Below are 14486 nucleotides of genomic sequence, written 5' to 3' on the forward strand. Positions count from 1 at the left end.
ACTGTTGGTATGGAGTTTGTTGGGAAATGGACAGTGTTAGGTTTGAGCCACAAAAAGCATTTTTAATTAAATTTGGCCAAAACGCCCAATTTGTCTTATCTGACCACAAAACAATTGTGCGTTTACACATGAATTGTTATTTAAAAAATCAAAATCCCAATCTGACCACTGGTATTGGAACTATAAAGATATTATATCCAGAAATGTGTAAAGAAAAAGCTCGCAAACAATACTGACCTTTATTATATATACACAATTAACACACTCACCAACAATCTTAATGTTGTTGTGTTCATCCAACAGAAAGTTTTCAATCTTTAAGTCTCTGGAACAAAGCACAGAGGAAAACACAATAAAAAAAACACTTATATGCACTGATCAGCCACAACATTAAAACCACTGACACTGGAAGGGAATAACATTAAGTTAATCACAGGACACATTCAGAGGTCTTGTGGGGTCCGTGCACTGAGCTGTTTTGGTGGTATGAGGTTAACCTATACTATATTAGGAAGGTGGTTTTCATGTTATGGCTAAGACTATGTGCACTGTTTCATAAATCATTGAAATACCTCAGCCTTCAGAGCCATGTCCATTATAAGTGTTTCTATTTTTACAGACATAGGGGCAGTGTCTTAGAACATACTGGGTGGCTTTCTTACCCCCTCCCTTACCACTCCTGCGGGCACACACACACACACACACACACACATATATGTCTATGTGAGAAAAGTTGGCAAAGTACGAAACCATCTTAAAATTGTATCTGCAATGTAGTCATACTCTGACTTTAAACAATAAATAATGTGAGTTTTGAGAGATGTAAAAGATTAGAATGTTTCAGTTTGTGAGTGAGTGTGTGAGAAAGCGTGAGAGTGTGTGGGTAAGAGTGCGTTTACATAGGTTAGCAAACTTGGTAAAGGCTTTATCAGTGTCAGATCAGCCTGCTTTCGGTTTACCCTTAACATACACTACTGTTACTATGGAGGAAATCTGTGTACTGACCTGTCTTGCACTGTGACTGGAACTTCAGCCAATAACGCAGTATGTGTGTATATATATCTGTGTGTGTGTGTTGGTTTGGTCTGAGGAGTATTCTCACTGAAACTGGGAACTCTCCATCTCATTAAAGAGAGAGTGAGTGTGTATCTGATTTTTGCATTAAACGGCTTCATCGTGGGACTCCATTAGTGCGGAAGTGTGTGAATGATGTGTTAACCATAGCGGCAGAGAGTGATGAGGTCACTGAGAAGCTCAAAGTATTCCCACTCTGGCGCCCTGTGGAGCCTTCTGCAAAAGCCAGCAGCCTCATGCCCACACACACTCAAACACATAGAAAGTGCAGGCACAGATCACACACACACACACACACACACACACACACACAAGCAGCTTACTTTGAGTACAGCTTACATACAGGCCTTACTATATAGTTAAGCTTTCTTTAGCTATTTTCTTATTTTATCAACATGTTTTCTCAGTCCTTTTTTGTCACTATCTACCCCATATACTTATGGAAGGAGACCACCACAAGACCACCCTGACATGATGGTAAATGGTGCTGGTGCAAGTGTATCCGGCACAGTGATAAAGTGTTGTTTTCACACACCTCAATATAAATGCTGGGTTGTGAATAAGCTGGCAAAATGTAATTAACAACTAACACTTCAGTAACACTGACCATTAATTAAACCCTAAATGTATATATATATATATATATATATATATATATATATATATTAACATGGCTAACATGCATTACCCCTTAGTCTAATTGTATGTAATATGAAGTGAAGAATGTATGAATTGTGCCTCAGGGCTTAAATAAAAGAGGTGTTTGTAGCAAATATAACCTAAATACCTTAACTAATGTTTTTTTTGACATTAAACATCTGCATCACATATTACCTGTGCACTATGCCGTGTGTGTGTAGATGGTCCACGGCGGAAAGTATCTGTCGTGTGTATCTGCGGACCTCTCTCTCCTCCAGGCGTTTTTGATCGCAGATGCGGTCCATCAGGTCTCCTCCGGAGCACAGCTCCATGGCCATGTAGTAACAGTTCTCTGTCTCCAGCGTCTCCAGCAGCAGCACGATGTTGGGGTGACGGATCATCTGGTGGATTCTCGGCTCACGCTTCATATTCTTCAACAAGTAAGAGTCCTGTCGAGCCTTCTTCTTATCTATTACTTTAATCGCCACCTGACAAACAGGGAGAAAAGCAAGAAGATAACAACCTGTCAGACAAATCAAGATGTGCACATGGACAGACATATAGAATTAGACTCTGCCAGAAGTGGGCCAGTAGGATAGAAATGTGTATGGCTGCTGATACATATGTAATAGCGTAAAGCAGAGCAATAGAGAAATGTTAAATATGTTCCTGAAGACATCAACTAGTTGGTGCGTGTACTCAGAAATCTGTTAAATCAGTCTGTGTTACGAATTAAAAATTATTAGTGGCAATCTATGGGTTTAAGCACAAACAAGCTTGCTTCAGCATTTCACCATATGCAGTTTAGGCCAACTAGGTCTACAAAGTGAGGCTTGGCTAAATGTGTCCACATTTTATGATTATTGCTCAGTAGGCATTTTTACATTTTACATTTTTACAGCATTTAGCTGCCACTTTTAAAGTTACAAAGTTATTCCTATTACTGAGGTGGGCCAGTGTAGAATGAAGAGTCTTGCCAAAGGACTCTTACTGGTGTAGCACACCACAGTCACCCAGACCAGGAATTGAACCGTAGTCTCCCACATAATGGGGTGGTCAGCTTACTAGCAGGTAGTGGTTTTATCCACTGCACCACACCAACCAAACAACAAAGATCTTTCCTACACCACTTATGGTTTCTTCTGGCAAAACTTGAAAAAGACAACTACAATAGGGTTCTTGATAATGTTTCTAATATAAAGTCTATTTCAGTTAATTCTTTAGTTTTGCTGTTTCGATTAAGAAATATGGCACATTCTAAACAGACTTGTATGTTCAATGATTGTAACCAAACTATGGAAACCTTCTCATTTGCATTAGAACCATTTCAAAAAGCAAGCTATCCCAAAACACTGACAGGCAAAAGTATTGTAACTCATTCTGAGGCTTTTTATTGTAGAAGAGCTTCTTGGAAGTTCTGCACATTAATCCTGTAGGAGCTACATATGTGCAGCACAGCACTGTGTGAAAACACAGCTTTATAAATGAGCACAGAGGCCCAACACCGAACAAACTGAGCCTGTCCAGCCGGCACTTTAAAGCATTAACTGCCATGAATCAACAGTGTTGCTATACATTAGTGTTGCTATAGGTTGTTGCAATATTAATGAAGGGTGATGGGCAGTTGAGGGCAGGGGGTAGAGGCCCAAAGGCAGAGGAGACAACTGATGCATGCTCTTCAATCAAACTCTTAGACATTGCTATAGTAACTCAGGCAGGTAAACATAGTGGACAGACAGAGCTCAGTGACCCATGATAGATACTATGTACGTGCAGACACAGGAATATATTGACCAGATTCGGTGACCCGTGAAATAGCTGATCACCAAGGTGAGTTGAGACAGCTTAGGATTCAGGCTAAATGTTTTACACACTCACACACACACAGTGCAGTGGCATGCATGAGAGATACTCTTAACCGACAGTCCTGCTTGTTATTTTAATGGAATAGGCCATGTGGTTAAAGGCTGTCATTATTATTAGTGTTGTTTAAAAAACTGTAGAATAAAGAATAACCTCCAGTAATTATCATACACTAATTGAGAAAAATGGTTACCTAGATCATAATACCAGCAGCTGGGGCAGTGTGTTGCTCCACAGCTATGGCAGGATTTAAGAGCTTAGCGCAAGATCTACATTTTGTCAAAAACCAAATAATCTAAAAGCCATTATGCTTTTCCAATTTCTTCCCTCTGAAAGTCTGTCAGCTGGACAAAATGTCTAAATGTCTAGCGGTCAATGATTTCTCACCAAGAGGTACATAATATAAAAGTAACCTGAAACCTCCAACTGTTATCATTTGCATATCTGCCATGTTGCATGCCAAGTTTTTCAGCAATCCAGGGTGTGTTATTTTTTGTCAATAAGGGCAGATTAATTTTCAATTTACATGACAAAATAATGCTTCATTAATTTCCTACACCCCAAACTGTGATAGTAATTATTTTAAAAGTGATCTAACCCACTGTCTAGTCTTTACCAGGATAACAAGGCCCCCCATTACCCATTACCCACATCCACTGCAATGTATTAAAATGTATTTTTTAGAGGTCTAGACTGACCACAGGCTACCGTGAAATTACAGTATCCGAATTCTATCAATGTCATTGCTTGGACATTTAGTCATCTAGTTGTCTGCAAAATCTTCCATACTGACCTTAACTCTGTCTACTGTTTTGAAGGACCATCTACAGGTCTAGATTTCCAGTTCTCACATTTATAAATACATCAGTACATTATACATTATAGTGACTGAATCTGAAGAGTTTGAGGAGTTTATGCTTTAACTCTCAAAGAATCTGCAGCATGAGTCCAGTCTTGTGTTATTAATGCTTTGTGTATCAGCCATGAGGGTAGACAGAGTGTGTCTCTCAGTTTACAGCCAGACGCGCTCTGTCTACAGCATGAAATATGGATGACAGCCCTTCAACACAGCGATGAGTGACACCTCATAGTGTGCGATGCTGCTACTCTGATTGACAGGCAATTGACAAAGGCATTCTGTAGTTATTTATTAGTGTCTTACAATGCTGTGAAGGTCCGCTTTTGGCCATCACCGTCCTGCAGAACTGCTTTAGCTCAGTGCTGTTTGTAGGCCTTACAGCATGAACTGTGCGGACAGCTTTTGTCACAATATTTCAGTAGCATTTATTCCAGGCCAATTCCAAAAAGCATTTAAACCATCAAGAAGTAGCCTTGCATGTGTGGTTTTGATTAGTGTCTTGTTGCATAGCCCAACCGCATTTCAGTATTGAGTAAGTACTGGGACACCTGATTATTATTTTCTTCCTGAATTAAGGGTATTAAAAAGAGAGTATCCTCATTTTGTTGGAGAAAATGTCATTACTGTCCAGTAAAGGCATTCTACTATGATTTGTAGAATTTCTTTGAGGATATTGAGATGATTAGATGATTATTACCTCACCTCATCTCCAACTGCCCGAATTACCCCAAGGGTATTGGATGGAGCGCCATTATTCCAGAGAACACAGTTCCACTGCTGATATATACATGTTATATGATACCATCTAATGATATTGATATATGTAAATTAATTCTTCTCCAACTGACTGTCTTCTACTATGCCACAATTAGAAAACTGTATGGACTGAGACCTCCAAAATTCTGTCTACATGGCCGCAGATAATATTGAATGACTACTTGGACATATGCACATTTGTAGGTTTTTATGACATCACAGAAAAAATTAAATCGAATCGGTGTGTTTATGCTAAGTCTCCATAAAGGGCCTGTTTTAACAATATGATTTAGTACTTTATCATAGTCTTTGTCACAAACACACAAAAACACACTTGTAAACGTTTGTCTACCTCACCTTCTCCCCCGTGCTAATGTGCATTCCTTCCATCACCTTGGCAAAAGAGCCCTTGTTGATCATCTTTCCCACCAGGTAGCTGCCCACACGCTTGGTGTGTGGAAAGTTTCTGACCAGGTCTTTGGGCACCTTCCCCAAACAGGGGGGCACCGACCGCTCCAGCTCCCCTGAGTCCGACATCATGCTGTCCAGAGACGTCTTGACTGCGGTTGGCATGGTGCCAAACTCTCAAAAGCAGTGTGCCAATTAACAGCACGCTCTATTTAACACATTTTGTGTCAGGCGACACCGTGTCACTCAGTCACATCCTAACACACACTAAAGGTTTAGTCCTCAACTGGACACACGGATATGTTTAAAAGTGCACCTGATCATGCACCTGCACCCTTCAGATCCCAGATGCTGAAGGTGGCAGTACAAATGAAGGGATGGAGGAAAAAAAGGTATATACAAAGTTAATGGCATGCACTTGTCCTCTTTCATTCCTCCTTTGATGACTAAAATCCTGTCCCTAGATCTCTGATGAGTCCTTCAGAAATGAAGTCCACTCTGGTTCTTTTAGATAAAGTTTCCTCCACATGTCTTTCCTCAGTGTGTGGTCTCTCTCTCCCTCTCTGTCTCTCTATGTCTCTCTCTGTCACTCTGTATCTCTCTCTTTCTCATTCTCTCTCTCTCTCTCTCTCTCTCATTCTCTCCCTCTCTGTCTCTCTCTGTCACTCTCTTTCTCTCCCTCTCTCTCTCTCTCTCTCTCTCTCTCAGGGAAGTCTCCACTGTCAGTCTGGCTGGTTTGTGTACCCCTCGTGTGTGTGTGTGTGTGTGTGTGTGTGTGTGTGGTGGATAATTAACTGTATCTGGTCTCAGGTTAGTGCAGTCAGCCTAGAGTACAGACACGACATACTACACCACACTAACCCCCCACCAACACACACACATGAATGCATGCACGCACACGCAAATACACACACACAGGTTTATAATGCTCAATCTGCAAAAATGTATATGTACCACGGACAAATTATATAAATTGTTCCAGTTCCAAGCAAAATAAAGTGACAATATATTACCAAGACACTGCAAAAGCTGGTATGAATTTTAAGTGTTTGTATGGACTTACTTTATTAAGAAGAGTGACCATACATCCTTGTTATTCATGTCCTCTTTCAGAGGGACTGAAATTTCTAAATTGTTTAAACCTTCTGGGATTTGAAATAAAAAGGAAATCGTTTAGCAATGTAGGCTAAACTATATTAAAACTATTATTTATCTTTTTTTTTCTCCTAATTTATCTGGCCAATTGTCCCACCCATTCAGCTACAAGAGAGCTGTATATTCCCCCATCACCAGTGATGTCTCAACAGAAGGAGGGTGAAGACTAGTACAAGCCTCCTCCAACACATGTAAAGTCAGCCACTGCCTCTTTTCCAACTGTGAGAGCACCATCTATTCACCTGGAAAGAGCAAGGCCAGTTGTGCTCTCTCAGGGCTCTGGCAGCTGATGGCAGAGCCCTACGACAGCAATCTCACGAGCATAGACTGCTGGACCACCCGGGGCCCCTTATAAGTATTATTTAGTCTTAGTAAATAAATAAACAATATATAGTTGTATGATTTGGCCTACTTGAAGCCCCAAACAACATCATCTTAACCACAATGGATGCCTGTGTGTGCCTAGTGCTATTCTCTTAAAAAACAAAATATGGTCATCTTTTAAACACACACACACACACACACACACACACAGTTACATCCATGATCAGAGACAGCTGGAACAATCCTTTACATTCTGATATAAATCTCTTCACCTCTCCCTCAACTTTCACCTTCCAGTGTTAGCCTTATTTTAGCTACTGCTTCTTCCTTTCTCTCTCTCAGATTATACACTTATTATACACTTTGAAGTTCATCTCTTCAGATTCGGATGAGTGGAATCTTTATAATTTTTGACAGGAGATTTGTTCAGTGGTCACTAACATCCACTGGGCAGCTCAGCCAACAATAGCAACACACACTCTTTCATCTTAGACTGAAAAGATCCAGCACTGAATAGAATCACTCAAATTACATAAACCAAACACTCTCCAGCTCTACATACAGTGTTGAGAAACTAAGATGAAGCATAAGAAGCAATTGAAGCTCTCTATGCACTGCTCCTGAGCTAATCTGAAGGCCATATGGAGTTTGGAGATCTATAGTGAGAAAGTTGGCTATATCTGTGCACTATTCACCTCCATTTTATGTGGCCTACTAATTTGTGGCTGAGTTGCTGTTGTTCACATTGTTCACAGTCTCTTCCACTGTGTTATAACATCACTGACAGCTGGCTGTGGAATATTTAGTAGTGAGTAGCAGTGATGTCAGTAACGCGTTACTTAGTAACGCGTTACTCTAATCTGACCCTTTTTTTCAGTAACGAGTAATCTAACGTGTTACTATTTCCAATCCATTAATTAGATTAAAGTTACTTATTTAAGTCACTGTGCGTTAGTTACTCTCCCTCTCTCTCTCTCTCCCTCTCTCTCTCTCTCCACCTCATCTCCTCCACACACACACACACACCGCTCCCTTACCCATTCCCCCTCCGCTCTTCCCCAATCACACGCGTCTCGCTTTCTCCCCTGTCTCTCTCTCTCTCTCGCGCTCGGCGTGTCTTTAGTTTCCGCCCGTTTTCGTTTTTCGCCAGTTCTCAGCGCCCTATCTCTTTATTAAAGCGTTTTTTTTTTTGCGGCCGCGTCCCAGGGCAGCGGTCTGCCACAAATTTGATTGGCAGAGGAGAGCGTTTAAAGATTTTACACCACACGTGATTGGAAGTTCACTGCGCCGGACCCCAGTCTGCAAATATGTGATCCCTGGTCTAGACCATATACACGGTTCTGTTTTATAAAACCACTCCTTGCTGCCCTGCAGAGAACAACAAGTTCAATGTTCAGTTTTACAGTGTTAAATATGTCAGGTCAAGAAAGACTTTCTTTATTTTATATATTTTTTATAAAAACAAGTATTTATGTTTAGTAAAATCAAGAAAGACCATATTTTATTTTTTATATAAAAAAAAAAATATGTTAATTTTTTTATTTTTATAAAAAAACATAAAACATATTTTTTTAGGAAATAGTTCAACTTAATAGAGATCAATTGTTGCTGTTAAAAATGCATTTTCCAATAAAGGGAGTATTGGCAAAACTGGTTATAATGTTTATGTTAAGGCGGAGGTGGTGTCTGCAGCTGCTGATAGTAACTAATAAAGTAACTTGTAAAGTAACTTAGTTACTTTTAAAATCAAGTAATCCATAAAGTAACTAAGTTACTTTTTAAAGGAGTAATCAGTAATCAGTAATCGGATTACTTTTTCAAAGTAACTATACCATCACTGGTGAGTAGAGAAATTGCACGACTGGACTTGTTGCTGTACAGGTGCTGCATCCTATCATGGGACCACAGTGCTGGAGTTCACTGAGCTCCTGAGAGCCTGAGACCCATTATTTCACTAACATTTATAGAAGCATGACTAGCTGCTGCTTTTATACACATGTGGCCATGTCCTCAGACAACTTGTCTAGTACCTGTAGAGATGTTTTACACATTGAATATAATTAAGAGCAGATAAAATGAAATGAAAAATGGTATAAAGCCCTTCAGCACTGGTACTGTGTTCTCTGGAATGATGGTGCATCATCCAGTGCAGTTCTGATCTCACTAACATTCTTGTCACTTAGTGCCTTCAAATCCTCACAGCAATTTAAAAAGTAGCAAAAACTTCCCTGGACACTAACACTCTTTCTATTAGGTATTAATTAAGGTATTAATAATATGTGTGTGTGTGAGTTTGTATGTGTGTGCATATCCTGCATTTTTAAGCAGCAGCCCATTGGTTTACAGAGTGTGTTTTTAGTGTGTATGTTTCTGCTGTGGCAATTGACCCTATGTTGCCATTAGGGGTGGGCGATATGGTAATATCACAATATGTCATGGCGTTTTCACAATAACGATACTCTTGGTGATATGACAAAAAAAATGCATTTTTAAAATGATTTAAAGAATACTGAAACAAAATGAAAATTAAATTCTATCATTGCATACAATATGATACGGCACACCCTAACTGAGATATTAAAAAATACAAGAATTCTATCACATTTGTAACAAAAGTAAATGATCCAGAATTAAGGTAAATAGATGATACTGGACAGATATAATCTGTATCTAATAGATATATAATGGGCAATAAGAACAGCGTAATTTTTTCTTTTGCTAAAACAGAAAAAAATATTACCCTGATGTAATAATTAGGGGTGGGTGATATGAGAGAATATTTCAGGGTATAATATCATTTACGATATTTAAAAAATGTTGGCGATATTATCACGTACGATACGATATGGCACACCCCTAGTTGGCATGATGTTGCAAACTTTTTTATAGACAGGCCTATTATTAATTTGGCTTGCATGAGACAGACAGTTCCTGTGACTATTAACAGGAGAGGTAATGGATGTGGGTGTGGCTTGTTATGGTTTGATTGACATATGACTGTTTTCATATTTTTTGGGGGGCATGTTCTTCTTTCTCCAACAATCATTCACTCAGTCCATTTAGCTGCTGGGATTACTAAGGAGCGGAGAGCGTAATCTGAGCCATGGATACTACAGCACACACACACACACACACACACACACACAGTTATTATTATTATTATTACTATTATTTATTTATTTTATTTTTTACTTGTGGCAAGTTTTTTTTTTTTTTTTTTGCAGTGTGTGTGTAAAGGCCTTAGCTTCATCAGACTTTTATATCCATGGTTCAAAGCAGTGAAGGGAGGAGAGCCAGAATACACACACACACACACAGCAAAAAAAAGTCTTGCGTTCATCCGCAAAAATGTGTTCCAGCCCGGAGGCTTTGGCGTAACACCATGCGGTCAAATTAATAGCCCTGAAACCCCCAGTCCGCTTCCTGCTCTGTAAGAAACGAATCCCCAGCGATCCATTAAGGCATATTTTAACACCAAATAACTTCATAAAACCCCGCCGGACCCCCTCCTCACACACACACAGTCGCGTGATAATCTTTACGAGGCGCTCGCAGAGCATAGTCGTACATCTGCAGGATTATCTCCATTCAGAGAACACCTCCAATGCAGAGGTCACTTCAGATGTTCCTGTGACTGTGGGTCAGACTGTGACTTCAGTTCAGTGCAGGAGTAAAGCTGCTCTATCAGCAGGGTCTGAGAGACAATAATACTTCTGAGGAGTTCAGGTGCTGACACACACCTATCAGCATCACGGTCCAGGCCTATTCGTGCTGACTCTGCTGAAATTTACAGCTTCAATGACCACACCTCCAGTCCTTACTACACATTATATATAATAAAATAAAATAAAAGTGGTTAAAAGTTCTTCAATTGATGCCATAAAATAATCATGTTTATTTCCATTAAGAACCATGTTCGTAAAAGACATTTCTTTGTAGTTTTTGTAGTTATGCCATAACGTCTGGGGGATGGACAAAAAACAAGTATTGTGTAAAAAAATCGTACTTTAATAATTAATAGAACATAATGGAGGCAAACTTGTATATTAATTATTATAATTAATAGTAGTAGTATGAATTTCAATGAATGAAGTTCAATTTATATAGCGCCTTTCTAGAAACCCAAGGACGTTTTACAATTTACACGTTTTTACACACAAGCACATTACACATCAACACTCATCCACACACCAGTGAGAAGCGGCAGCCAATAGCGCACAGTGTACTCTCAACCGGAAACAACCGTTTGGCGTAACACCATCGACTGCATCGGGCCATGCAGCATTTACCCAGGACAGAGTGGCAATCCACATCTAGGCACAATCATACATACATTTACACACATTTAAACACACACAAACTTACATACATACCACACACTGGATCAATTTAGAGTATTCAATATTCTGGGCACTAGAAATAGTGGCAATAATAGTAGTAACAGTAGTCACGGTAGGAGCAGTAGTAGTATAGAATTAGTCGTAGTAACATTGGTAGTAACAGTGGCTGCCAAAATAGTAATAGTAGTAATTGTAAGACTAACAATACTATCAGTAGTAGTAGTAGTAGTAGTAGTAGTAGTAGTAGTAGTATGGGTACCAGCAGTAATAGTGTTAATAGAAGTAGTAGTAACAGAAGTAGTTGTTGCAGACACAGTTGTAGCTGTAGTATTTAGAGATGAACCAATGTGGGAATTCTGAGCCAATATTCGATATTATGCATGTATTTATCTGCTGATGCGGACAGACTTTTATTTACATTAACATGTATTTGTCTTATATTTTATCTTTTAAGCAATTGTATACAAAAAAATTAATGACTGGGGTCTCCTGAGAAATACATTTTAACACTTTTTGTTTTTTATAGTCAAAATTTTAACCCTTTTTAAAAAAAAACTTTAATTTAAATTAATTGGTAAAATAAAACAATATATTTATCTAAATTAATTAAAATAAATTAAAACATTGCTTAAATCAATAAATTTTAAAATAACACATTGTCAGCCAATTGTAGTAGGCCAACATCACTTGGTCTGTTTCTGCCATTAATATATCAGAAAGTATCGGTGTGTAATACATTTTTAATGTAATTATCGACCAATAACAATCATTTCAACATAATTATGCAACCCTAGTAGTATAAGTTACAGTAGTGTGGAAAAAAGAATAGCAGTAGTAGTGGTAATAGTAGTTATAGAAGTAACAGTAGCATTAATAGTTGTAGTAACAGTAGTATTATTATTAGCAGTAGCAGTGGTAGTATTAATTGTAGTAGCAGTAGTAGTATTCAGTTGTATGGCACAGTAAAGTATGATAATATTACAATACTTCAGTATAAAAGATTAAAATAATATTAGCCTGGACTTTTAATGGACTTCAATGAAAAATTATTAGAGCATTGTACCTGAACACAATGTAAAATGACAAAAAGAAAAATATAAGGTTATTGTGTGACAGTGAGGATATGGATGCTGAACAAAACTGATCCTCAAACATCATTAATGTGACCAATTTGCCATGAGAATAGAACTGTTAAATGGTCTTGTAGATTGTGGGGGGTTTGTGGTCGGTTGTTCTGGCCATAAGTTGGGAACCCTGAAAACTGAAATTGCTGCATTTGGAGATTCACAAAACAGATTACGGCTCTGAGCAGCTCATCAGCGGTCTGAAATTTCCTGTTCAGATCACTGATGACCTGCTCAGAACCATAATCGGTTCTGTGATCTGAAGGATTTCACGTTTCTGTCATTACTTTTAAAGAGCACAGGCTGAAGTGTAAAATGAAGTGTTGGCTGAATTTCCAGATGGTACAATTTCCCCAGCTGGAGATTATATTTTCCATCATTCTGTGATGTTCTGTCATTCTTTTCCTTTCTTCCTCTGACTTTTTCACTTACTTTTTTACTTTAAGGAGCTTTTGTTTAAGTCACGTAATGAAGAAAATGTTAGTCCACTTTAGAGAAGTTTTACGGTTTACTGATTATTTCTAATGAATATATTATATTATAACTGTTATTGTATATCCTACTATTAATTCAGACAACACAAAACAACATTTATCATAGTTTTTATGTGATTGTGAAGATTTTACAATGAAAAGGACATTAAATATTTATAGTTAAATATATGTAGTCTGTAGCTTTTTTTCAAATGAATTTACCTTATTCTGTAACAGATTGTCAGGGCACACACTGCCCTCTCGTGGTTGACAAGATATTTTGCACCTTCTACACTTTTTTTTTTTTCAATTTTGTTCCACATTAACATAACGCATATGTTAACAACTTACATCTCCAAATGGTCATTTTACATGAGAAGTAAAACATTTTAACTTTCAATAGAAGTTGTAGAAAGATGTAAAAAGATTTTAATTTCAAGTCAGTCTGGAGCATTCCTATTGGTCCATTTATTATCAAATTTAGATACAAAGTCAATGCTGCAAAACTGCTGAATAAGGTATTAGCATGACACTTTTGTTGCATAACAATGACTATTACTTTCTGTCAAGTAAAGGACACAATAAATACATAAACCATATGTATCCGAATATTTCTGTGCATCACTGAGTTGGGGAGAAGTGGCTCAGTGTTCTCTGGATTGATGGTGCTCCATTCAGTACTTTTGGTATGAGATGGGAAGTTGAGGATTAGGTGGGGTGTTGTTTATTCAACATCCTGACCTTACTAACAGCCATCTTGCCATTGAATGTGACCAAACCCTCACAGCATATCTCAGTTCTTTACAGTGTGTCTCAGCAATTAATGAGGGTTCTATCCTTTACCATTAAGTGTTTACCAGTCTTTTTAAAGCTCACCTTCCGCGAAAATCCGATTGTCTCTCCGAGTTGAATGTGTACACCTGCACATTAAACTGTTTTGCAGCCCCCATTGTCTGCAGGAGCTAAGCAAAGAAATCCCCCCTCCCCCCCTCCGAAAAACGGGTGAATTTTGAATTATCTTTCTGCCTACGTAGGCAGAAACTCACAGACCAGCCCACCTTGGCTCGAGAAACTCCCAGAGGTGGGAGGCAGTGAGCAGCAGAGCGGCGGAGGGGCGTCGCAGTGCTCCTAGCCAATCAGAGGAGAGATATTTGCATGCTGTTTGCATGTATGAATATTCATGAGCAAAGCTGGAATCCGGTCATTTTGGACACACCCCTAAAACAGTCCATTAAAAAAGAGCTATACAGAGACACCTGAGCACTTTTTTTTTTTACAAAAACGGCTCACATGTCATTCATTCATACTAGAGACCACAACTAGACATTTTAAAATGAAAGAAAAAACGACGGAAGGTGAGCTTTAAGAATTTAAGGGAAAAGAAGCTACTGTGTGTCTGTGTGTGTGTGTGTGTGTGTGTGTGTCTGTGTGTGTGTTTGTGTGTGTGTCTGTGTGTGTGTTTGTGTGTATG

General features: G+C 38.6%; 1 protein-coding gene across 3 annotated transcripts in view; it reads right to left on the minus strand.

Annotated features, from left to right (window-relative positions):
- The window catches only part of LOC103036412 (hormonally up-regulated neu tumor-associated kinase homolog A), a 125077-nt gene that overhangs the window by 8208 nt on the left and 102383 nt on the right, over positions 1-14486 (minus strand). For 2 of the 3 annotated variants that reach the window (XM_022676868.2, XM_049486374.1), the window contains 2 exons: positions 1909-2201; positions 270-325 (listed from right to left, as the gene is read on the minus strand). In XM_022676868.2, coding sequence (XP_022532589.2) covers positions 270-325; positions 1909-2141 — 289 coding nt within the window. In that variant the 5' untranslated portion in view covers positions 2142-2201. Of the gene's footprint in view, positions 1-269; positions 326-1908; positions 2202-5548; positions 6191-14486 lie in introns of those variants that run through there. The other variant, XM_007257868.4, reaches the window with a different exon arrangement.

Source organism: Astyanax mexicanus, chromosome 13, assembly GCF_023375975.1.
Source record: "Astyanax mexicanus isolate ESR-SI-001 chromosome 13, AstMex3_surface, whole genome shotgun sequence".
Taxonomy (NCBI): Eukaryota; Metazoa; Chordata; class Actinopteri; order Characiformes; family Acestrorhamphidae; genus Astyanax; species Astyanax mexicanus.